Source organism: Staurois parvus, unplaced genomic scaffold, assembly GCF_062004578.1.
Source record: "Staurois parvus isolate SC_StPar_1 unplaced genomic scaffold, SC_StPar_1.0 ptg000145l, whole genome shotgun sequence".
Taxonomy (NCBI): domain Eukaryota; kingdom Metazoa; phylum Chordata; class Amphibia; order Anura; family Ranidae; genus Staurois; species Staurois parvus.
The window spans coordinates 16,008,664-16,036,158 of NW_028317941.1; the positions used below are offsets into that span (position 1 = coordinate 16,008,664).

Consider the following 27,495-nt stretch of genomic DNA (forward strand, 5'->3'; position numbering starts at 1 on the left):
TGCAATTTTTGGGAAAAAAATACATCTTGAATTTTATTGCAAAAAAACACGATACATAACCTATTTTTTTGTAAAATATGAAAGATGATGTTACGCCGAGTTAATAGACACCAAATATGCCATGCTTTAAACTTGCACACGCTCTTGCAAGGGCAAAAATGACAGAAATTTTACTATTCATACGCTTTAAAAGCCTTTACAAATTACAAATTTAGATTTATAGAGGAGGCCTAGTGCTAGAATTCCTGTCAATGATCTGATGATCGCTGCAATACCTCATGTGTGGGCGAATTGCTGTGTGCGTGCGTTTGCCAACACATGTGTTCTCTTTTGCGCGCAAGCACGGGGGGGGCAGGGGCACTTTAATTTAAAATTTTTTTTTACACTTTCACTTTAATTTTTTTTAATCATATTTATTGCTGTCACAAGTAATGTAAACATCTGTGACAGCAATAGACACGTGACAGGTATTTTTATGAAAGGATCTGGGGTCTATGAGACCCCAAATCCCTTCTCTGCACTTGAAAGCATTCAAAACACTAAGAAAGTTTTCAGCTTTTTAAAAATGATACCGAAAGTTTCCGAGTAAACAGAAAATGATGTCAGGTCATCGCTTTCAGTTTACATTAAAAGAGAGCCGATCAAAGCCAATTCTGGATTTTTTCAGTTGTCCGGCCAGCCAGTGACCACGCCAGCTGGTTGCTCGGGACTCCTGGGGGGGATGGGAGAACCCAAGAGAGCAGCAGAAGGCGGCAGGAGGGTTGCTCCACCGCTCCGATTGCTTGTATAAGAGAGCTGACCGCTCTAAAAAACGGAACCAGGGTGATGCCTGCAGCTGCAGGCATCACTCCGGTACAACCACCGAAAGTCTAGCGATGTACAGGTACGTCGTTGGTCCAGAAGAGATGGTGCTCTATCCATCCATACAGATCCAGCCTATGCTACTGAATGGGGATGCAGTGTCTGTATGGACACAGCCACACATTCTACTTTGACAGGTATGCAGAGATAGTTGCATGGCCCCCAAATACAGTGGGGTAGATTTTCTAAAACTGTTGCACTCAGAATCTGGTGCATCTCTGCGTCAGCTTCTAACTTTAGTTTGTTCAGTTAATCACTTGCCCTGTAGAGGATTTACCCCCCCTTAGTGACCAGGCCTCTTTTTGCTATTCGTCCCTGCACAATTTCAACTAACAATTGTGCGGTCATGCAATGCTGTACCCAAACAAAATGTGCGTCCTTTTTTCACACAAATAGAGCTTTCTTTTGGTGGTATTTGATCACCTGTGCGCTTTTTATTTTTCACACTATAAACAAAAAAAGACCGAAAATTTTGAAGGAAAACTATATTTTTTACTTTAGGCTATAAAAAATATATAGTAAACTCAAAGTTAGTCATAAATTTAGGTCAAAATGTATTCTGCTATGTGTTTTTGGTAAAAAAAATCCCAATAAGTGTATATTGATTGCTTTGTGTGAAAGTTATAGCGTCTACAATATATGGTATAGATACTGCAATTTACGCCATTTTTTTGTTATACAGCGCTGCACTGGTTTAACTGAGAATTGCGCGGTCATGCAATATGGTACATAAATTAAATTTACTTTTTTTTTTTACAGAAGTAGAGCTTTCTTTTGGTGGCATTTGATCACCTGCGTGCTTTTTATTTTTAGAGGTATAAACAAAGAATTTTTGAATTTTTTTTTTTTTTAAAACAATATTTTCTCATTTCTGTCATAAAAAAATCCAAAAAACTCAAATTTAGTCATAAATTTAGGCCAAAATGTTTTCTACAGTTTTTTGGTTAAAAAATCCCAATAACTGTATACTGATTGCTTTGTGTGAAAGTTATAGCATCTACAAACTATGGTATAGATAATGGAATTTACACAGCTTTTACTTTCTGACTGCCCATCACATTTCTTGAGGTGCTAAAATACCAGGATAGTATAAACACCCCCAAATGACCCCTTTTCGGAAAGTAGACACCCTAAGCTATCTGCTGAGAGGCACATTGAGTCCATGTAAGATTTATTTTTTTCCACAAGTTTCTGGAAAATGTCAAAAACATTTTTTTATTTTACACAAAGTTGTCATTTAAATGATTTATTTCTAGCACAAGCCATGGGTATATGTGGAATTACACCCCAAAATACATTCTGTTACTTCTACCAAGCATGGGGATACCACATGTGTGAGACTTTTTGGGAGCCTAGCCATATACAGGAGCCTGAAATCCAATGACCACTTTGAAAGCCTGACGATGCGTAACGTCCTCATTTCACTTCCTCACTACCAATCACAGTTTCAGAGGCCCTGAAAAGCCAGAATAGCACCAAACCCCCAAAAATGACCCCTTTTTTGGAAAGTAGACACCCCAAGGACATTAAAAAGAGGCATGGTGAGTATTTTGCAGATCTAATTTTTTCTCACAAGATTTTGAAATGTAAAAAAAGAAGAGGAAAAATGTTTTTGTTTTCTTTCTTCATTTTCCAAAAACTTGTGGCAACAAACAAGATCTGAAAAATACTCACCATACTTCTTATCAAATTCTTTGGGGTGTCTACTTTCCAAAAAGGGGTCATTTGGGGGGATTAGGTGCTATCCTGGCATTTCAGGGCCTCCGAAACTGTGATAAGTAGTCAGGAAGTGTAATGAGGAAATAAAGCCCTTTAAAAGCCTGAAAGTGCTTATTGGATTTTGGGGTCCTGTACTTGGCTAGATTGCCAAAACGTCTCTCACATGTGGTACCCCCATACTCGTGAGAAGTAGCAGAATGTATTTTGCGGAGTAATTCCACATATACCCATGGCATGTGTGAGCAATAAATCATTTAACCTCCCTAGCAGTCTGATTATGTCAGTATTTCTGTGCTCAAAGCGGTACATTTTTTTGCATGGAAATATGTTGTTTTTTTATTGTAGGTCTGTAATTCTTAGTATAGAATAACTAACTGAAATCTGTCCAAACAAGAGTCTAGTAAACATCCCGGGTATGATAAAATTTGAAACACAAAATCATAAATTATAATATAATAAATTATCATAAAAAAAAAAAATATTAAATTTAATTCAATAATGTAATCAAACCAAAAACACTGAAATTTGAAATAGAGCGCCAAGTTCACACATCACTGAGCTTAGTCGCAAAATCGTTTTCAGTGTCCGATGAGGAATTTCCCCATGAATCATTATCACTCAATTCTGCAAGTGGTTCTAATTTAATATCGCTGTTTTCTAGCTGGTCTAAAACCGCTTTTGACCTAAAGGGACACTTTTTGGACGCCATGGACGTTTCTCAGTTTCCAGGCAGAAAGGACGGTAAAAATGCAGGCAGGGCACAGGACAAAGCACTCGGGACAAAATGTATGTGAAATGGTTTGATACAGTAATGGTATACTATCAGATTTTAGTGTATTGAGTGAATGTCACTTTTAAAATTTTTGAATTTCCCCCCGGATCCGGATGCCAGCATCGGCTGGAGGAGATAGCCAGGGACACTGCAGGGGGGACATTGCGGGACCGCAGGATAAGGTAAGTGCTGGAGGGATCCCGGAGCAACGCTGCAGTGTAATCCTAAGTGTAGTTCGGGGTTACCGCTTCTGGTACTGAAACTTTACCCCGAGCTACACTCGGAAATACCACCAGGGGGGTTAAGAGACAATTTTGTGTAAAAAAAAAATTTTTTTTTTGCCATTTTCCAAAAACTTGTGGTAAAAAAATTAATTCTATTGACTCAACAAATCAGTATTTTTTGCTAGGAAGCTACTTTGAAACCCCAAATATTATATATTTTTTTAAAGCAGACACCCTAGTGAATAAAATGGTAGGTGCTGCAATTTTTTATGTCACATAGTACTCGCGCAGTGATTTTTTGCAAACAATACACTTTTCTTTACTTTTAATGCACAAAAACACAATATATTGGACAATTATTTGGTAACATATAAAAGATGATGGTATTCCGAGTAAATATACATGACATGCTGCAAAACTGCGCATGCCCTGTGTAATGGCGACAAACTGCATACATTTTTAATATCCATAGGCAACGCTTTAAAAGCCTTTACAAGCTACCATTTTAGATTTACAGAGGAGGTTTAGTGCTAGAATTACTGCTCTTGATCTGACATTCGCGGCGATACCTCACTTGCTTGGTGCAACCGCTGTTTGCATACTGGCACAGGGACAACGCTCACACACGCAGCTGCGTGCACGTGTGGGGTAGTGAGGGTGATTTTTTTTTTTTAAGTTATTTTGATTTTTTTTAATTATTTTTACGCTGTCCCTTTTATGGGTTTTTTTTATCACTTTTAATGCTATCACAAGGAATGCAAATATCCCCTATAATTTCAATGGGCATTGTCATACTGTATATTCTTTTTTGAGAAATCTGGGGTCTATCAGACTCTAGGGGGTTTATTTACTAAAGCTGGAGAGTCCAAAATCAGACTCCCTTCTGCATAGAAACCAATCAGCTTCCAGGTTTCATTGCCAAAGCTTCATTGAACAAGCTGAGGTTAGAAGCTGATTGGTTTCTATGCAGAAGGGAGTCTGATTTTGGACTCTCCAGCTTTAGTAAATAAACCCCTAGATATCTCCTCTTCCCTTACATTATCTAATCTCACCAAGATCGGTATGATCAGATGCTTTCCCAATTTACAAATGGTGCTGTTTATATCCTGCAAAACTGAAGTGATGAAATGCTCGTAGCTTCCAATTTCTTAGACTATAGAGATGATTGGCACCATTCCAGTCTCCAATCAGCCCTATGGTCATCTGGCAGAAACACTGGCTCCATTCTCAGGTTCCCCCGATGGCACGGGACTGCCCAAGAAGGCCGTGGAAGCAGCGGGGAGAGGGGGGACATTGTCTCCTGCTGCTTGTAAAAGCAATCCTGCAGTTAATTATCCACTAGGATTGTTTCTACATGAAAGCCGATCGCCGACTGAAAAAAAATGATACCAGGATGATGCCTGCAGCTGTAGGCATCATCCTGGTATAACCATTCAAAATCCAGTGATGTACCAGTACGTCACTGATCCTTATTGGGTATATATGCTATGTTCTTTTTTTTTTTTTTGTATGCAGCCTGTGCATACAAAAAAGAGAAGAAATCTCTTCCAGAAAAAGTGTGTGGTATGCCCACCATTAGAATATACTTAAATATATATTTGGTCACCTTCCGTTTTCGGACGGGAAGTGGGAGTGCGTACCTGTCAAATTTGGGTACCCGCTCCCCCCCCCCGCTCCGAGCAGTCCTTAAAGCGGACTTTCCCCTTTTGGGTGATTTACGCGGGGACAAATTTTGTGTAGCCGGTCAAATTCAGGGTCACCCTGAGGACGACAGAGTGTATTGTCGTTGAAATGCATAAAACACATTATACTCTAATATCTATGCCTGGCCATGGCAGCAGAGAACACGGGCATATGATTAATTGGGTTTGTGGACCAATACAACCGCAATTTATTTTTTTAGAAATGCCCATGTTGAGGGTTAGGCCCAAAAAAATTTTTTAATTTGGAAACCGTAATGGGCTTCCATGTGGATGGTCTGACAAGGTTTGAATTTGGGTTAGCGGTGATAAATTGTTGTGCATATAAATTGCTTTGATCCACAATCAATACATTCAGATCTTCCGTGAAAAACAGCTCCAAAAAATCAAGGAGAGTAGTTAAATTTGCTGTTTCCACCTGAATTCCGGGTTGGGCAGTGGATGGGGGAAGTACGGGTGCTGATTCTGCGAACACTGCGGTTTTGTGTGCAATGTATCAAGTGACAGTGACCTACTGACACTGCGCTTGCTGGGAGAGAAGGGGGGGGGGTAAGCATAGGGGCTAAACACAGGTGCTGGCACGTACCAGGGCTGATCCCCCTAACGCTGCATTTTTGGGGACACTATACTAATGTGAACGCTGGAATAGTGCTGATTTAATCAAAGATATTGATCCGTTTAGACAGTAAAAAAATTTAAAAATCACATTTCATCATTCATTTTGGCCTAAATCTATGATGAAATGTGATTTTTAAATTTTTTTACTGGATATGTTTTATAGCAAAAAGTCCAAAATATTATATTTTTTCTCAAAATTTTTATTTTGCACTGATCATTGTATTTTGCGACATGTCTTTGCTAAAAAAAATCCCAATACGTGTAAATTAATTGGTTTACGTGAAAGTTATAGCATTTACAAATGGCGGTATAGATACTGGGATTTTTTTTTTAATACTAATAATGGTGGCGATCAGTGACTTATGGCGGTGATCAGTGACTTATGGCGGTGATCAGCAACTTATGGTGGGACTGCAGGACTGCGGTGGACAATCTGACACTGGGGGGGAACTGACTTGGGGTCTCTGACATCCCCAGTGACAGCAATACAATGATCAGTGCAAAATAAAAACACTGACACTGTATTAATGGCACTGGGGAGGAAGGGATTAACATTGAGAGGCAATCAAAGGGTTAACTGTGTGAGGGGAGTGTTTTACTAGGGGGCGGAGGTGTGTGCTTTACTGTAAGCATACTGATCCGGATGGCTGTGCTCAGCCATCCCGAGCAATGTGCCCAAACTGACAATGCAGCTCTCCTCCCTGTCAGTGTTTGCCAGCAGTTAATCACCGGCTGGGACCCGATGATTAACACCCGCGGCCACGATCAGTGGTGCGGGTAGGGCAGTCACGCACCTCACGTGCGCCCCCTACCCGAAGTGCAAAATAATGTATATATATATATATATATATATATATATATATATATATACGTGATTTTGCGCAGCGGTGATACCCTGCCGCAGTATAAGGGCTCATGTGCACTGTAGCTGATAAACTCACGTTTAGGAGCTGTTCAGCGTTTTTTTCAGCAGCTCCTAAACTCTCCCTAATGTTTTCCTATGTGTCCATGTACACATCATCGTTTAGAGTCTTTTACAGGCATTTGAGTTTACAGTCATTTTTTGAATGCAGAAAACTTGAGTTCAGCAGTTGATTTTATCAGTGTTTCAAACGCAAAACGCTTGTAAACGCGGCAAATTGCCGTTTATAAGCATTTGCGTTTGAAAAATTTTTTTCAACTTTTCCAGTTCCCAATGCTGTCCAGAGCCTTTTTTTCATCATGAAAAATGCATGCAAAACGTTTTCAAGGTACTCAGATGGATAAAACACTGAACACAGGATGTTCCTACCAAGCTTGTCACACATTGTAATGACCAATTCACCCCTAAGACCTCTCCCACCCTTGGAAACAAAAAATATGTTAATGACCATTCCTACCTCAAATTTCTCATGAAGACCCCCTGCCAGGTGACCTTAATGACTCACTCCACCAGACACCTTTCCCACCCTTGGAAACAAAAGAAATGTTAATGAGCAACTCCTAATTATCTCAACACATACTGCTCTCTCTGCTTCTACTCTCTGTATTTCTCAGAAACAGTTTGAAATAGTTAATAATTTACCACTTTTCAGTGCATTCTGGGCATTTGGGAGGTTCTCCTGTGCTTATCTTTAAAAACCGCTTCTAAATGCAAATGCACAAAACGCGCATAAACACATTATGCAAACTTGGCTAAACAGACGTTTTTTAACCTACGTTTTCCAGCAGACAGTTTCCATCGTTTAGAAGCGTCCCGTGTACATGGAGCCTAAGTATTGTGGCTGGTTGGCAAGTAGTTAAGCTTTGGCAATAAAACTTGGAAGCTGATTGGTTTCTATGCAGAAGTGCACCAGATTTGGCACTCTCCAGCTTTAGTAAACAAACCCCACTATCTGCCTGACACTGCATACTTGTCAGATTAGGATGTGTGGATTTGTCTGTACGGATGCTGCATCCTCATTCAGTAACATAGGCTGCCTGCACGCAGCTCCATTCAGCTCCAAACGTCTAAACCGGTGGTCTCTAAACCATGGCCCGCAGGAAGATATGGCCCTTTGCCTGACTTTATCTGGCCCTTGGGGCACTATTGGTCTGATAATGACACTGACAAAAACCCTGAGGCACCATTCCTTCCACTGACACCAACAATGGGGCATAATTCCTCTCACTGACATAAACCACAGAACACTATTACTCTAACACCAAAGATGGGATAATATTCCTCTCATTGATATCACTGATGGTTTTCCCTTCCACTGATACCAGCAATAGGGCATTGTTCCTCCCACTGACACCAACAATGAGGCACCATTTCTTCCACTGATACCAATGTTGGGGCACTATTCCTTCCACTGACATGAATGATAGGTCACTATTCCTCCCACTGACACCAATGTTGGGGCACTATTTTTTCCAATGAAACCAACAATGGGGTACTTTTCCTTCCACTGACACCAATGTTGGGGCACTATTCTTTCCAATGAGACCAACAATGTGGCCCTTTTCCATCCACTGGCACCAATGTTGGGGCACTATTCCGTTCACTGACAGCAACGGTGGGTCACTATTTCTCCCACTGACACCTTTTAAAAAATTGGGGCATTATTTCTTCATAAATGGAAGAAAACAGTAGCGCTTTCTGAGTGCAGTAAATCATGTGATCAAGTTTATTAAAAAAGCATATAGCAACTCACAGATGCGTGGTAAAAGGCACTGGTGTATCCAGAGCTTTTGGCCTGATGAAGGAGCATGCATGCTCCGAATGCGCACCGATCAGATCACTCCACCACTTCGGCTTCACTCACTCACTGCGATCGACGTTGGATCCTTCAGCTCGCTTGGAGCTCTGAATACACCAGCGCGACCAGACGGGTCCAGGATTGCCTTGCCTCTAGCAGTCTAGAAAGCCACAGCAGGAGATGCTTTATGCTTGTGACATGCGAGCCTTTTACCACGCTTCTGCGAGTTGCTATATGCTTATTTAATAAACCTGATCACATGATTTCCTGCACTCAGAAAATGCTACTGTATTCTTCCATTTATACCCACTACAGAGGAGCTTCATCTCTGACAGTTGGCTGCTAAACTCTGAGCTATAGTCCTGTGGATTCAGTTTTTATATGAACTTTTTATGAAGACTATGGACAATATCCCTATCATACTTATCCTTTAGTCCCCCTTGTGTGTATTATTTATTCATTTCTGTAGCATACCCCTGCCATTCTCACTTTCCTAGCGCCACTATTTATTATATCCTCATTTTGGCATTATTCCTTCCACTGACACCAACAGTTGGCCACTATTCCTTCCACTGACACCAAGGATGGGATATTATTCCTCCCACTGAAACCACTGACACCAAGGATGGGATATTATTCCTCCCACTGAAACCAATGGTGGGGCACTATTCCTTCCACTGACATCATTGATAGGGCACTATTCCTTCCACTGACACCAACAATGGGGCACTATTTCTGCAGCATTTATTACTACCACTGGTCACAGTCCAGCCCCCCTAAAGTGTCTTTTTGTTTATAAAGTTTGGAGACCCTTCATTTACACTTTACAGACCTCAGAACCTATGTGAATGAGGCATTTATGTGCAAAATCAATTTTGCTAATTTGTTGCCTATGATACTAAGTGGGGATGCAGCTTGGGGCCAAGCCATTCCTGACTGACAACAGCAGATGTTACACCTGTGGGAAACCCGGACATTTCAGGACGCAATGCCCTGAGCAGAAGAAGATGACATCACCTGGCCAGCCATCCCGCAACTGTTCCTTCATGCTGTTTGTCAGTGGTAAACCTTGGGGAACCAACACCAACCTGTAGCCAGTCATAGTAGGCAATCGGACCGTAACTGGTTTCCATGAAACTGGAGCTGAAGTCACGTTAGTCCGACCAGAGGTGATAGAGGAAAATGACATTATCCCAGAGAAGCTGCTTACCCTCACCGGAGTGGGGGGGACCCGTTCTCGCATACCCCGTGCCTATGTGTTCATTGACTTGGGTGCTGTAAGTGGTGTGAGAGCGGTAGTAGTCTCGGATGAAATCCCCTCAGCCATTCAATTGGGTGCTGATCAGGGGTGGACTGACAACTCATGGGGCCCCCAGGCAATAGGGGATAGTGGGGCCCCTGTGTCCTTGCCCAAACTAAAAAAAAGCCTATGAAAAAGGTACCAGGGGCATCTCATGGGGCCCCCTACTGACCTCGGGCCCTTGGGCAGTGTCCGAGTTTCCAAATGGTCAGTCCGCCCCTGGTGCTGATATAGGTACTCTTATCTTTTACTATGCACCTGCTAAGAACACCCTGAATGCTCCCATGGAACTCTCTGGACATACCAAGGTACTGTGTGCAGATGTTGGGTTAATATCTGGGCAACCTGTGGATGGACAGAGGGGGGGGGGGAATAGAGTGGGGTTACAGAATTCTCCATCGCCTAGAGAAGGAAAGGGACCCCCTTTCCTGTGGAGGTAATGGACTCCTGTGTCATCAATGTTACAAATGTAAATGTTAAAAGTGATGATGATGCATTACCAATATTAGTGGTCACCCGCAGTGCTTCAAGGGCGGCTAAGGCACAGGCTCTGGTCACAGAACAGCAAGAGGACGTCTCTGACCACTCCCCTTGTTCTGACCCATTGGACTCTGCCTCCATTGAGTCTCAGCAGCTGTCATTGTTTGCCGCAGGACCACTGGCTGGGACTTGTAGTTCCACCTTCAAAACAGCGCTGCAGACAGACCAGACCCTAGAGCAGCTCAGAAGTCTGGCTGATCACCCCCCCCCCCCCCTGCAGAGAATGACAAGCAAAAAGTTTACTGGGACCAAAGAAAACTGTATAGGGAGGGTTTGCCCACCGAGGGGAATGGGGCTGACATAGGTAGGAGACAGCTTGTTGTACCTAATCAATTTAGGGGACAGCTGCTGAAAGTGGCTCACGAAGTTCCCCTAGCAGGGCACCTGGGGATCACTAAGACCAGGGCGTGATTAGTTCACAACTTTTACTGGCCTTCCATGCTCGCTGACAAAGCTGACTACTGTTGGTCCTGTTACCTGCCAGCGAGTTGGCAAGGCAGGAAATGTACACAGGGCCCCACTACAACCTCTGCCTCTGATTGACAAACCTTTTAAGAGGGTGGCAGTGGACATCGTTGGGCCTCTAGCCATCACTAGCAGCTCAGGCAAACATTATATCCTGACAGTTGTTGACTATGCCACCTGGTATCCCGAAGCTGTGGCTATCTCCTCCCTCCGGGCGGACAAGGTTGCGGATGCTCTGCTGGAGATCTTCACCAGAGTGGGATTTCTGGGCGAGCTCATTAGCGATCAAGGGCCCCAGTTTGTGTCCGACCTAATGCAAGCTCTCTGTCAAAAGATACAGATGATGCATATCATGGCCAGTCCTTATCATCCACAAACAAACGGCTTGTGTGAGCGTTTCAATGGCACTTTGAAACAAATGTTGCGCACCTTTGTAGAATCCCAGGGAAAGGACTGGGAACGATATCTGCCTCATCTGCTATTTTCTTACAGAGAGGTGCCTCAGGAGTCCACAGGTTTTTCACCCTTTGAACTTCTGTACGGGGTGAGAGGGCCTCTGGACCTAATCTGTGAGACCTGGGAGGGCAAAATTGTTGACCCAGAGGTTTCTGTTGTGGATTATGTGCTAAAATTCAGGGATAAAATGGAGACGCTGGTGGGAATGGTACGGGAAAATAAAGCCCAGGCTCAGACCAAGCAGAAGCGTTGGTATGACCGTAATGCCAAGGAGCAGACATACAACATTGGTCAGCAGGTGTATGTTCTGCTTCCCTTGCAGCAGAACCAACTTCAAGCTGCCTGGGAAGGCCCGTACACCATAACCCAGCGTCTGAATGATGTCATGTACTTGGTCAGGTTGGGGGAAGGGAGCAGGCGGCACAAGGCCTTCCATGTGAACATGATCAAAGCCCACCATGAGCGTACGGCCTATGTCATGCTAGTCTGCAGCCAACCGGAGCCCGAGGAGGTTGACCCACTCCTAGACCTGCTAGCTGACACCAGGGAGGTGGACTCAGACCTCCTGATCAACCCCCACCTTACTCCCACTTAGGTACCTGGGCTGGAAAGAGTGTTGGCAATATATGGGGGCAGGTTTATTGGGAGGCCTGGGAGGACACACCTCGCTGTCCACAAAGTGGACACAGGAGCCCATCCCCCTATTAAACAATCGGCCTATCGCCTCTCTCTGAAGGTGCTGGCTGATATGAAAAAGGAGGTTGAGGAAATGCTGCAGCTGGGGGTGATTCAGAAGTCCCACAGTGCCTGGGCATCCCCTGTAGTCCTGGTCCCCAAAAAGGATCAGACGACCAGGTTCTGTGTGGACTACCGGAAGTTGAACACCATCACCACTGCAGACACCTACCCCATGATCGATGAATTGTTGGATAGGCTGACGGCTGCCCGCTGTATCACAATCATAGATCTGAGCAGGGTGTACTGGCAGATTCCTCTGGCGCCTGAGGCTCGGGAAAAGTCTGCCTTCATCAACCCATTCGGCTTGTTCGAATTCATGGTTATGCCATTTGGGATGAAGAATGCCCCAGCTACCTTCCAGAGAGTCATGAATGATTTGCTGGAGGGGCTGCAACCCTTTACATCAGCCTACTTTGACGGCATTGTTGTGTTCAGCCCCACCTGGAAAGAACATCTGGTACATCTGTCACAGGTTCTGGACAAACTGATAGCCACCAGTCTGACCGCCAAACCCAGTAAGTGTCAGATAGGCATGACGGATGTCCAGTATTTGGGACACCAGGCAGGAGAAGGAACCCAGAGGCCTGAGACAGGGAAGGTTGAGGCCATCCTACCCCTCAAACCAAAAAGCAGGTTATATCATTTCTGGGGACAGCCGGTTACTATAGGAAGTTTGTATGTAACTATAGTAGCCTGGCAAAACCTTTGACTGACCTAACCAAAAAGAAACTACCCAAATTGGTGTCTTGGACAACAGATTGTGAGAAGGATTTCAGGCCTTGAAGGAGGCACTGGCCAGTGCCCCTGTGCTACAGGCTCCAGACTTCACCCGCCGTTTCCTAGTGCAGACGGATGCCTCTGCATATGGATTGGGTGCAGTCCTGAGCCAGGTGAATGGTGCAGGAGAGGAACACCCCATCCTCTACCTGAGCTGGAAGCTGCTTCCCAGGGAAGTAGCATACGCCACGATCGAAAAGGAGTGTCTTGCGATCATGTGGGCTCTCCAGAAGTTGCAAATGTACCTTTATGGGCGGCACTTCACAGTGATCACCGATCACAATCCTCTGAGCTGGTTAAATCGTGTTGCTGGGGAGAATGGCAAACTGCTTCGGTGGAGCCTAATTCTTCAGCAATACGATTTCACCATACAGCATGAGAAGGGCAGCACCCATGGCAATGCTGATGGGTTATCGAGACAGGTCGAGCCAGCAGGAGTAAGTTGTGTCAGGAGGGAAATTGCAGTTCCCTCCCATGCAACTACCTGAGGGGGGAGGTATGACGATTGTGCGCAATAGAGACATGGACACTGTACATGACAGCCATCTTGTTAGGTCTCAGCCATGTTGTCTCTCCTGTCCTCCCTCCTCCCTCTTGAATGGAATTTATAGCTGTAAGTTGAACGGAGGTCAAAAGGGCCTTTTATCCTAAATAAAACACAGCTAGATGAAGCTCCAGGGCTGTAAACCACTAATTAGTCTGGTGCAAGGGGTCTGCTTTGACAACCACTTTCCTCTGCCTTTCCTCGTAAAACAATAACTCAGTCAGTCATGACCTGTTAGGCCATTAGGGCTAGAGCGTGCCATAAAATGTCCATTCCACATGTAGACATTTTTCATACAATTCATAAAGTTCAGCAGAAACTGGGCACATTAATATTAGGTATATATTTGGATAGATCATTTTAATATGAGTCAAACAAGGCCTTAGATATCTACATTAGCACCTAGAAGAGAGAAGCAAGCAGTCTCTTTCCTCCTGGGTGACAAGGGTACGCTGTGTTTGATATCCCTGGGTTTCAAATATAATTCTGAATATTAATCTGCCAGTTGATAGGATGCTACCTGTACCTATTGGAGGTTATTAACCTTAGTATGAAATTGTAAGGCGACTTGGTCATAAACATGGTTACCTCCTAGCACCCCATCCCCAAACTGGATGATTGGTCATTTGTTCTCAGGCGACACCCCTTTAATATCATACAAAAAGGCTGACAGGCTGGAGAGAAGAGAGCTCTAGTTTAACATTAATCAGGAAACATCTAAGGGACTTGAGAGCCACGGCAATCTTTTTGTTCGGACAACTGGACTCTGCTTAAACCAGGACTTTGCAAGTATTCTGCCTTCTGAACTCCTTTCTTTTATTTTGCTGTTGTTTTATTGCTCTCTTTATATCTTTGTAACATATTTTTCTGTAAATATTTTAATTGCATCATTTTGACCTTTTTAGTAATAAATCCTATTTTGAAAAGTGTTGAAACTGTCTCTAAACCTTTTAATGCAAACTAAAGAATCCTTGTCTCTTGAAGAGTGCTACTGCGTATAATAATTCTCTGAATATATCTGTGGTGACAGTGTGTGTTACAGACGCTTATGCTAATATCATAGTGTTACTGCTAAGATTTGTGAGTTTCCTCCTTCTCTGTAGTGGTGGTGGTGGTGGCAGTGTGAAGGGTTAATTGTGTAATTAACCTAACCCAGTAACAATCGCTTTCAGGCTGTTGGCACATAGATTGTGGTGCTGCAAGCTGGAAAATCTTTGTGCAGGGCGCAGCTGAGAGTGGCATCGTTGCGCAAGTGACAGCGCGGTGCGAGATCGGCTGGTCCTTTGGTCACGAGTTGGTGAGAAGGGCAGGGGTCGGACGCCGCGTATCGTCACAGATCTAATTTAACACCGACTCTATTTTGGTGTACAAAGAGAAAACTAGCACAGACAGATTTAGCTAAAGTGTCTTGTGTGTGCTCTAAAAGTGGTGCATCATGTGCCAAATTCAAGTACAGGTTTTAGACAGGTACATGAATTTGGCGCATTCTGCACCACTTTTAAAACGCATGAGAGACACCTTCGCAAAATCTGTGCCAGTCTTTATTAATTCCAGAGATTGTGTTTGCAGACACCAAATTGCAGGGTATCACAACACAGTTTAAGCACGGCGCATTTTTAAAAGTAGTGCATGCACAAATGAATGGGCTGCAAAATTGCAGCACGTAGTAATGCACTTGAATCGCAAAGGAATGTGGCACACTCTCCTGTGCACTCCTGGTGCGAACCAGGCCTTGATCACCCTTTGCACCAGCACCTCTTGGCTATTTATGGGGCTTCAGATGCCAGAAAGCGGGGCAGGGTTTCTGATCATGTGACTGTCGTGATTGGCTGTCACATGATCGGAAAGCTCCCAATCGCAAGTAGAGATCGGGAGCTTTCCATTAGCCGCTGGTAACTGTGCTGAAAGTGCCCATGGTGTGCGCTCTCGACACAGTTCTGTTTATCTTTAGATACACTGCTCAAAAGAATTAAAGGAATACTTTTTAATCGGAGTTTAGCATCAAGTCAGTTAAGATCCTGGGATATTGATCTGGTCAGTTAGCAGAGGGGGTTGTTAATCAGTTTTAGCTGCAGTGGTGTTAATGAAATTAACAGCAGGTGCACTAGATAGGCAACAATGAGACGACCCCCAAAACAGGAATGGTTTTACAGGTGGAGGTCACTGGCATTTCTTTCCCTCCTCATCCTTTCTGTTTATTGCTAGTTTTGCATTTGGCTAGGGTAAGTGTCACTACTGGTAGCATGATGCGATACCTGGACCCTACAGAGGCTGCACAGGCAGTCCAACTCCTCCAGGATGGCACATCAATATGTGCCATTGCCAGGTTTGCTGTGTCTCCCAACACAGTCTCAGGAGCATGGAGGAGATTCCAGGAGACAGGCAGTTACCCTAGGAGAGCTGGGCAGGACTGTATAATGTCCTTAACCCATCAGCAGGACCGGTATCTGCTCCTTTGTGCAAGAAGGAACAGGATGAGCACTACCAGAGCCCTACAAAATGACTTCCAGCAGGTCACTGGTATAAATGTCTCTGACCAAACAATCAGAAACAGACTTCATGAGGGTGGCCTGAGGGCCTCTAATGGGCCCTGTGCTCACTGCCTGGCACTATAGAGCTCGATTGGCATTTGTCATTGAACATCAGAATTGGTAGGTCCACCACTGGCGCCCTGTGTTTTTCACAGATGAGAGCAGGTTCACTCTGAGCACATGTGATAGATGTGAAAGGGTCTGGAGAAGCCATGGAGAAAGCTATGCTGCCTGTAACATCATTCAGCATGACCGTTTTGGTGGTGGGTCAGTGATGGTCTGGTGAGGCATATCCATGGAAGGACGCATAGACCTCTATAGGCTAGACAATGGCACTCTGACTGCCATTAGGTGTCGGGATGAAATCCTTGGACCCATTGTCAGATCCTGGTGCAGTGGGCCCTGGCTTCCTCCTAGTGCACGAAAATGCCTGGCCTCATGTAGCGAGAGTATGCAGGCAGCTCCTGGAGGATGAATAAATTGATACCATTGAATGGCCCCCATGCTTACCTGACCTAAATCCAATAGAACACCTCTGGGATATCATGCTTCGGTCCATCGGACGCTGCCAGGTTGCACCTCAGACTGTCCAGGAGCTCAGTGCTGCCCTGGTTCAGATCTGGGAGGAAATACCCCAGGACACCATCCGTCGATCATTAGGAGCATGCCCCGATGTTGTCAGGCATACATACAAGCACGTAGGGCCATACAAAATACGGAGTACCATTTTGAGTTGCTGCAATTAAATTTCAGCAAAATGGACCAGCCTGCTGCATCATTTTTTCACTTTGATTTCACTGTTCAACAGGTAAAAAGTTTTGGGCATAAAATTAGCTAATCTTACATAATTTTGGGGTGCTGAAAACGAAAATGACCCTAAAAAATGTTGATTGGCTCTAGTTTCCATGATATATTCACCCATCTAATGACGTAAGCCATTCAAAATTATGATGCAACTTCAGCTGCATATTGCGCAATTGATACTGGTGACCAATAGAAAATTGCATGTATACTGAGATGATGCAATATTAGCCTTTAATTGCATCACTTCACTGCATAAAAGCTGCAGTATCTGTAGCTGATTGTAGTTCGACAGCGTCTTTACATTTCGTTTTATGCTTATATAGGCTACTCAGTAATGCCTCGAACTTGTGTGAATAAAGCAGATAATTTCTGCTATATCTGCGGTGAAATAACTTTTATCTCACAAAAAAGGAGGATAACAGGAATGATTAAGAAAGCCAGTCATTGCAGCCTGGAGAAAAAAATGTTAACTATCCAGCACTTGTAGACAGCAATAAGATCTTATTACCTCCATTACACATCAAGTTGGGATTAATGAAAAACTTTGTTAAGGCAATGGACAAGAATAAAGCAGGTTTCAAGTACCTGATTAGCAAATTTCCAGCACTTAGTGCTGCAAAAATAAATGAAGGAGTCTTTGTTTGGCCACAGATTCGTAAACTTATTCATGATGATGAGTTTCTTTCTCTGTTGCGTGGAAAGGAAAAGGCTGCCTGGACAGCATTTGTATCAGTGACATCAAATTTTCTTGGAAAAAATAAAACACCAGACTACAAGAAAGTGGTAGAAAAACTCATCCAGACTTACAGAAATCTGGGTTGCAACATGTCTCTAAAAATTCATTTTCTACATTCGCATCTGGATTTTTTCCCACCAAACTGTGGAGCAGTGAGTGATGAACACAGAGAGCGCTTCCATCAAGACATTGCAGCTATGGAAAGAAGATATCAAGGTAAATGGAGCCCATCAATGCTTGCTGACTATTGCTGGACAGTTGTAAGAGATAGCCCTTTCCTCGAATACAAGAGGAAAGCCAAGAGAAGCAAAACCGACACAAACTGAAGACAAAACTAGTGAGAATCCTAAGTATTAAAATGATTCAATTTAGCTTATGGCTATAATTTTTCTTGGTAATCCTATGCAATATATTATGTCATTTAGGCTTTGTTGTCAATATCACTTGCTTTATATTTGTGGAAAGACATCTATCTATATAATTATTGTGCATTATGTAGTCATTACGCCTATAGTAGAAAACTTTCCGTTTACAGAAAAACTACAGCCAATTGACAAATTTCATTGTTATATTTGAACTCAGAATGTGAAATTCATTAAGAAATGGATCCTTTTGTTTCCAAAACTGGCAAAAAATAAAAATTTGTTGAACAGTGTTTTCGGGGTGTCTTTGAATTCAGTTCTCTGTAGGTTGATAATTTTCATTTCCATCAAACGATGGGGCACCCTTACGTTCCTAACACATTATCCAGTCCATATCAGTATAGATATCCAGCATGATATTTTTCCCATTGAGATCTGATGTGTTTTCAAAGTGTTCCTTTCATTTTTTTGAGCAGTGTGTATGCTGCCTCTGGGCGAACAGACCCAGCCACCGAGAGGCTGCATATACCACTGCCTAATACTTGTGGTCCTTTATGCCACGCTGTATGGACCTCATTGTCCATGCAAAGGAGGCCAAAGTGTGCTTATTGTAATTGAGGTATTTTTCTCTGTCCCCTGGACCGTGTGCACACCCATTCAGAATAATAAACAGAACTAGCAGTTGTGAAGTGAATGTGTCTGTTCCAGTGTGAGGAGAACATTGGGACACATTTGTTGTGTGGCCCTGGCTGTGGCAGTGCCTTTATTAGAACCACCAGTGTCCCCAGCATCCCTCCAGCCCTAAGTGACATGGCCTGTGCCGTGTGGTGTGGTGCAGACATTATTACTTTAGCTAAAATTGGAGCTTTGAGAGTGGAAAGAGAGCTCAGGAAGCTGAGGGAGGGAACCAGCGATGAAGGGGAGGGAGGTAGCTGCTCTGCCATGGGCTGTGTGGAAGGAGACACACACTGGGCTGTGAGTGAGGAGGGCAGACATGGATGAACTAGAAACGGAACTGTAAGCAGAGTGTGGCTCCTCAGGCCGGAGCAGCCATGAATGTAGTGAGCTTTGTGCCATGACTGTGCTGGGAACTCAGTAGAGCGAATCGAGGCTCAGAGCCCGAAGAGCGGACAGTCCAGAGCCTGCCACACACGGGACCCTGAGGGAGGACTCGGCTCTGCCAGGGGGGACTGAACTCTTCTTCTACTTCGGAGAGGGCTTTTGTGGACTAGGATGGGACAGGAGACGGAGCCGTTCTCTGCTGGTCTCCCCCTGCTATCGGTGTAGTGTGGGAGGAGGAGGAAAGCAGAGTCCCGGGACAGGAAAGGGAGATTAGCAGACAGAGGAAGACGAGAACTTAGTGCTGTGTGAGTGCCATGCCCTGGCTGAGTGCTGGAAGGAGGAGAAGACAGCAGCAGTCACAGCAACAGCATCAGCAGCAGCAGCAGCCGCCACCAGCATGTCCTCCCCAGTGTGCACTGCCAGGCATGAGGGAGAGCTCAGAGCTGCCTCTACCTGCTGGCTGGGAAGAGGCCAGGGACTACGATGGGAGGGTGTTCTATATCGACCACAACACCAGACAGACCTCATGGATCGACCCCCGAGACAGGTAATCCTCTTTGTATACCCTGTCACTTAGGGGCCCATTCACGCCAGATGCGGTGGGCCAACATTGGGCAGCTGTTCCAGTACAAAATGCTCGTCTCCTATGTGCAGGCGGCAGGCCGGACTTTTCCCCAATAGTGTGAGGATATCCATCAGCGCGGCCAATAAAACTTTATGAAGTGTCACTATGTGATATTTAAATAAAGTTTGTTTTGAAAAAAGGGAACCGTGCCATTAGCGGTGTTCAGCATTGCAGTTGTCTATATAAATAAAGTTTGTTTTGAAAAACGGGAACAGTGGCATTAGCGATGTTCAGCATTGCAGTTGTCCAGCTCCATTGCACCGCACACCAGCCAGCCGCTGAGTTGGAACACAGCGACTGGTGTGAACAGACCTTCAAGTTGGCCATAGATGGATCGCAATTCAGCCGGTTTAGCCGAATTTCGATCAGGATGGTTGTAGAGAACCGATCAACTTCAGTACAACCATCCTGTTAGGTTTTTCCCAATCGATCAACTCCGCCGGCTTTAGCCAGCAATGCTGATCAGTGTATTCTGACAGCCGGGAACTCTCCCTGCCGTCAGAATACAATAGCACTGTGGGAGTATTCCCCCATCCACGTTGAGTGTGTGGATTGGGAATCAGATCTTTTGTTTTATTTTTTTCCTTCAACACACTGGTTGATCGAAAAATAACGGTTCTTGTATAGGTCATGGCACATGTTTCACTCTGTGCAATCAAATGACCATAAACTATGAAATCTGATTGTACAAGCTCTGCACTGTAGATTTACCAAAACTGTGTAAAAAGAGAACATACCTAAGGGCTATTCCACACTGCGGTGACAGTAATTTACTGCAATGTCTGTCACTGAAAGGACACACAGAAAACAGTTGTTTCCTGTGTGTTCCATTCATACTGCAATAAAGTGCAGACATGCTGCTTTTTAACACAGCGCATTGTACAGTGCCATGAATGAAGTATATGTTTTATACACCTCAAATAAAGTTTTTACAAATAAAAAAAGTGTGAGAAGAACTGAATTGCACACCATGGTGCCCCCTGCCGCAGTCGGGAACGGACTGCTACAGGAGAGGTAAGTGCTACGGGCAGCTGCCCCATTCCTGTGTAAACCAGCCCTAAACAATCCAACCAGGTAGGCCCTTGCATACATAGTTGATGGTAGATCTAAAGGTGATTGTGCAATGTACGATCACCATTACATATAGCAAAACTATGTACCTACCTAATCAATCTGTATACAGTCAGGTAGGCCCTTGCACCACATCCTTGTTGGTAGATCTGATGGTGGTCACACAAGCTTCAATTTTCTTATTGATTGTTATCAATTAAATCTTCAAACAATCAAATAGTCATAGCTTCTCTTCGGAATAATTAAGACTTCATTTTGATTGGATTAGATCAAACTGAGTTCATCTGACAATTTGGATTATTATAGATCATTTTTCAGTAGTTAGCAGCACCAAGATACTTTCATGAATACGTTAGCACTTTGATCTATGAGATTACATGATGTTATGATTGTATCTTAACCTCTTGGCGCCGAGCGGCCGCACATTTGCGTTCTATTAAAAAAAAACGTGCTGAGAGCACGCACCCTGCGCGCTCCCAGCACACATGTTTGGTACTCACGGAAAGGTCACGATCTCCTCTTTCGATTGGGACCTTTCCCGATCATGTGACAGCAAATCACGGCGGTCACATGACCTAAAACCCCGCCCTGCCTCCTGGCTTCTGAAACCCTTAAAGGGCCGGGAGGTTCACTGTCAATCGAGTTTGAGGACCTTTCTAATCCACCCAGTCAACCTGTATACAATCAGGCAGGCCTTTGCTTTGCATACTTGTTAGTAGATGTAACGATGGCCATGCAGACTTCATTTTTTATTTTTAATCTGAACAAGGTGCGAATTGATCAAAACCATTGAATCTGCAAACAGTTGAATAATTCCACTCCGGAAACAAAATTGAGTCAGATGAGTGCTGCTCATCCATTCACAGGAAGCTTTGTGTTTTCTGTAGAGTAAAAGGCTTCCTCTGATTGGCTAAGGTGGAGAGGCAGGTGGAAGACGTCGCAATCTCCATCTGAACTGATCTGAGGAAGCCTTGTACTGAGTCTTAAAATACAAGGCTTCCTATTAATTGGATGAGTGGCAATCGCCCAACTCAGTTTTGTTCTAGGAGATCAGGAACAGGAATATCCAATCCTGCTGTCAGAACCCAGGGCTGTATACTGTATGTAGCTGAGGCTCATACAGGTCACATAGCATTGACAGCCGCTGCATGTGTTAGTGTCATTCATTTGAAGAAGCTTGGTCCAAATTAACTTAAAATTTCACTAAAACGTGGAGGCTTTAGAGACAAGATCTCCCTGGAAGGCTCTGGTGCTGTAGCTTTCTCAGGGTGTATCTGTGAGGCCCTAGGTACATCATCTATGCCTCCCTAGACCAGGAAGTGCAGTTATATTCCATGTTAGTAACTTTTAAATATTGTAATTACAAGAGGACTTGTACATGTTTTAGGAAGTGCACGCAGAGCTGCCTTCACCAGGGAGTTTCAGCGAAGAGGGGAGGTCTGCTATAAGACTGCATACTATTACTTGGCTTTGCTATGTTTTATAAATACCTTTCATTGTTTGGAATTGTTTGAAGGGACTGGTGAGAAAAAGCCTGGCCTGCGCACCACTGACACTGGTCTGGGTGTAATATCCATATTATATGTGTACTTGATCAACGTCTTGTTGGTGGTTGGGTACAGTGCCGGCATACACGGATCACCTTTGAGGAGCAAATGACAGGCATGCAAGCGACAGGCACAGCTGTAGCTGAAAGAACTATGCTGCAGCGAGGAGTGCCCACCCCTCTAAAATGAATCCCCAATGAGTGCAGGGAGTGCACAGAGGACCCCTCTCCCCCACGAGGCTCATGTTCACCGCATGCACTTTGGCACATTTTGGATGTGCCAATGATAAGAATGGTTTGCAAACAATACAACTTTTGTGTATGCAGTGCTTTACTGACTCCAAATGTCATGACTTTCTAATCATTTATTGCAGCCTTGCTGTGGGCCCTCCCCTGAATTGCAGGGATTAAATCTTTGTTAAGTATAGTTGCCTTATTCCTCTCTTCAGTAGGCTTCTTCCATCTATTGAATTAGTCTCCAGAATCTTCTTCTATAAAGCACTATGACTGGCCATTGCATGCTAATATCATTAGGTACAATGCAGGGCCAACATCCCTTCATTGTACTGGAGGACAGAAAGGGCCTGCCCACTAAATGATAGATGAGGAGAGCCTGCTGAAACTAGAAATAAAGTAAGTATTAAACCTTATTCCTCTATTGGACTTAGCAAGCATTTGACCCTTAACTACTTGCCAACCGCAGATAGCCAAATGATGGCTACACTGTGGCCGGCCAGTTCTGGGAGGGCGTCGTACACAGCTGATCACGTGCTGTGGTAAAAGGCCAATCACAGCAGCCTTTTACCACGTGATCAGCCGTGTCCAATGACACGCTGATCACCGGGAAATGCAATTGCTGGTTCTCGGCTGCACTTTCCTTGAGCTGTTAGAGCGCGAGGAAAGTACTGCCGAGAGCCGGCAGTTGTCAGAGCGGGGATCAGCACCGTTCATCAGGGCACTGATGATTGGTGCCCAGCAGTGCCACCCACCAGTACCGCCCACCTGTGCCCCCCCTTTGCCACCCACCTGTGCCCCCCCGTGCCACCCACCAGTGCCCATCAGTGCAGCCCAGCAGTGCTGCCAATCAGTGCAGCCCAGCAGTGCTGCCAGTCAGTGCCCAGCAGTGCCACCAGTAAGTGCCCAGCAGTGATGCCAGTCAGTGCCACCTATCAGTACCCATCATCAATGCCACCTATCAGTGCCGCCTATCCGTGACACCACATTAGTGCTGCCTATCAGTGCCGCCTGTCCGTGCCGCCTATCAGTGCCCTTCAGTGCTGCCTATCAGTGCCCTTCAGTGCTGCCTATCAGTGCCCTTCAGTGCCGCCCATCGGTGCCCATCAGTGCTGCCTCATCAACACACATCAGTGAAGGAGAAAAATTACCCGTTTGAAAAATTTTATAATAGAAACAAAGAACATTTTTTTTTCAAATTTTTTGCAATTTTTTGTTTATAGCGCAAAAAGTAAAGCGCCCAGCGGCAATTACATACCAACAAAAGAAAGCTCTATTTGTGATAAAAAAATGATAAAAATTTCATATGGGTACAATCTTGCGTGACCGCGCAATTGTCATTCAAAGTGCAACAGCGCTGAAAGCTGAAAATTGGCCTGGTAAAGAAGAGAGTATAAGTGCCCGGTAGGCAACTGGTTAAAGGGGGGGGGGGGGGGATACGTTTGTTTATTAGGTTTTTATTGCAGTATGTGTCCCCGTTAGGGAAATTCACTCACTTGAATTGTTTTGATCGGCTATGCCAATATCAATGAGGACACTTGATCTGGTGACAGCTCTTTAGGAGAGGATTAACTTCACATTGGAAAGATATCCTCAAGAAACAGCGGTTTTTTCCCTGCCCTACTGTATCCAGAATAAAAAAAAAATACTCAGTGATTTCCAGCACCTTGTCGTCAAGCTGTATCGTGGGACCACACATTTTTCTCATTGTTGAGATCTGGTGATGACTTGAGCAGAAGAGTTAGCATCAAACAGGTCTTAGGGGCCCATTACACTGTTGCATGTTAATTTACGCATGATAATGTGCATCGGTAACCTATGCACCTCTACGCACCTGTATAGATCTTAATGGGCCCTCAGGACCAGTTTACACAGTGTGGGAAAGGTACGTTTCATGCATGTTTCCCACACAGCGTTCAGAATGCACTGGCTTTTCGACCTGCTGTGGATGTCATGACATCCCAAAACACAGATCACAAATGTAGTGTGTTTGCAGGCACCAGATTGCATGATACTGAAGCACCATTTATTTTGGTGTGGTGCAATTTTTAAAAATAGTGCATGCACTAATCTTTGTGTGTTCTGTGAGATTTGCTGCCCATTCAAATGGATGGGCTGCAAAATTGCACTGCAGGGGAATGCACAGGAATCTGGTGTGAACTGGCCCTCAAAGTTTTAAATAGTTCCACGTGTGATTTATGCTGGTTAAGACAAGGGGCCCCATGAACAGTAAGGAGGAAACTAATACAATGTATCCTAAAAACCAGGAAATATACACTATGTAGAAATACCAAAACAGGAGTAATTCAAAGGTCCACAGGCAGGAAGAACCATGGTGGGATGCCGAGATCTGCACTTACAATGTTCATTTACAGAAGTGTTCGGTTATACTCCATGTATAAAACAAAAACATTTTTTGTTTTGGATAGAGAGCAGAAGGGTTAAAAACTGACAGTTTGTTGTCCCAGTGGCTTTACAAAACTGTCCTTGTCATTTTTGTTTTAGTTTTGTGTTTTCTCCTATCATTACTATTGTAAGGAATTGGACCTATCTATGTGATCAGCAGATGTGCATACCGCTATTACTTGGGGACCAAGATACAAGCACAGGTTCGTAGCTTCTTACACAAAATCACGTTAGGTTCCCTGCTGCTTTGTGAAAAGGCCTGGAAAATGTAGTCCATTCACACATCAACTTTATTTAAGTGCCAGTGTTTAAGCATTTTAAATGTTTTGTGAAGGTCTTTATTTAATTGGCTCAAAGGAGTAAAGTATAGGTAAGTGCACCCAGGGATAAAGGAATAGGGGTCACAGTGGTCACATCTGCCGTTTTCTGCCCCCTCTTCCTTTCCTTCCCAGAAGTAAACTTAGGGCCAGACTATACAATGCTGTTCAATGTATATGCAACAGCACATTTTACCGTGTTTTGAGATGCACTTCATTAATGCAATGCATTCTGGGGTGCCGGAAATATGGTTGCTCTGGTAGTTTTTTTTTCACTTCCTCACGCTACAATCCATTTTGTGTATTATGGTGTGCTGTAGAGCTGGCGCATTGTGTATTTGCATTGGGGAGGCTTTCAAAATAAATGCCAATGCCCTTTCACAAAGTATTGCAGTGCTCTGTGGTAAAGCATACACTGTGGATCTGCAGTGAATTGCTTTTCAGAGAGCGTACATGTGCGGCCGGCAGGCATTCAGCAGGTGACAGACAACAGGGGTTTTCATTGGAAATGCCCAGTCATGAATGCAAGCCAAATGCTTGGATTGGTGGTTGTGGGGCAGCATTCCTTTATTTACTTGAATGAGTTGCATTCAGCTGCCTTTGCAGATTAAAGTGTTACTAAACCTAGAACCCTGCATTCATTATACCTGGTCTCCCACAGTACATAAAACATGAACAAGCAATTATTTTAGTAAATATAAATTGCTAAATACCTTTTCTCATCAGCAGTTACAGCGGTTTTGTGACTTCTATCAGTGTTCAGCAGCACTGGCTACAGCTTGTAGGAGGAATTTTCATTCTGCTGTAGGAGGATGCAGAACCCCTGACCTCTGTCTGGGCAGGGCTGATTGGTCCTGTGCTGATCACGTGCACTCTCCCCCCCCCCCAAAAAAAACCCAAAAAAAACAAAACACCCCTCTAGCGATACACACCAAACTGAGCATGTGCAAAGTGTCTCCACACCATCTGTCTTATCAGGAGATAAGAGGGGGATACTGGAAGAAGGGGAGGATCAGAGAAGTCAGGATCAAACAGCCTTTTTGTATAATGCAGAGGAATAACCCCTTAGGTTCCATAGTGAGTATATCAAGCATGCTTTACTGCATATACAGACTGATTTTACAGTTGTGGGTTTAGCAACACTTTAAGTGAGTGGTGAAACTGCAATGAAACCACTTATTTTTACCTCTCCCCCTTACCCCGACTGCAAGTGTAAACAAGCCCGACATACTGTACATTTCTTTTTGTTGGTATTTCTAGCTCTCCTTCTAGCACAGGCTTTTCCCCCATCCCTCCTGCTTTTCATCCCAAAACTGATGTTCAGTACAGCTCCGTGAATGTTTTTTACACTTAATATACAAGATTGTACAGGTAGAAGAAGCTTGTCCATTTTTTCTTTCTCTGGTAATGAATCTTTCACTTTCTCCTTTTCAGATCTTTAAAACATAAGCTTTGGGTCAAAGTGTGAAATATGCATGCTTCGTCATATGATCAGCATAACTAAATCTGAATTATTTTAGCTTTGCAAGGTTGGAAGTCCATACATCAGCCACACTGAAGTCTTTGTCTGTGTCATGCCAGCTACCTTGGAAACAGCAACAAAATAACACTAAAGCTGGCCATTGATGGATTTCGAGCAAAAATTCTTAGGAAAAGACTTAAGCTAGCCATGCAGTAGTCATTTTTTCATTCGACTAGAGGAATAAATGGAAAAAAAAGACCCCACCTTCTAAGTGTGGATGGGGGGGATCAGTCCTGCTGTGCTGTGGTGTTCTAATGACAGGAGCCTTCCCCGCCATCAGAACACCTTGATCAGTGTTGCCGGCTATAGCCAGTGCCACTAATCATTTGCAAAATCACGACAGGCTGGAAAGTCCTCATTTCCAAAGATTGGTGAACAACTCAAAATGAGATAACACATAGCCCTTTTTGGGCCTGGGCTGCTACCTCTGGATATGGCCCTAGGGTAGTTTCCTTGCAAGAACTAGGAAGCACGGGTGGAAAGGAGCGCCCGGAGTCCAGTAACTACCAGGAAATTGCAACAAGTTTAACAAGCCAGCGCATTTTGGGGGAAAAAGACTTCCCCATCTTCAGGGCTGTTGCTACATGCATATAAATAGAGAAGACTCTCAGACAGGTATGTCTGTTAAAAGTGATTAGATGGAAGAATGTCCGAGTGTCGGCTGAGTCATCTGACTCATTCAACACTCGGACATCCTTCCATCTGATTTCTGTTAACAGACATACCTGTCTGAGAGTCTTCTCTATATATTCATACAGACCTCAGCTGACTCATTTGACACTAGGGCATCCTTCCATCTGATTTCTGTTAACAGATATACCTGTCTGAGAGTCTTCTCTATATAT

General features: G+C 44.1%; 1 protein-coding gene across 1 annotated transcript in view; it reads left to right on the forward strand.

The window, feature by feature from the left end:
- Window positions 1-18,811: 18,811 nt before the first annotated feature.
- Window positions 18,812-27,495, forward strand: part of WWC3 (WWC family member 3) — a 264,566-nt gene continuing 255,882 nt past the window's right edge. Inside the window, exon 1 of the mRNA XM_089673898.1 lies at window positions 18,812-19,476. Coding sequence (XP_089530024.1) covers window positions 19,244-19,476 — 233 coding nt within the window. The 5' untranslated portion in view covers window positions 18,812-19,243. The remainder of the gene's footprint in view (window positions 19,477-27,495) is intronic.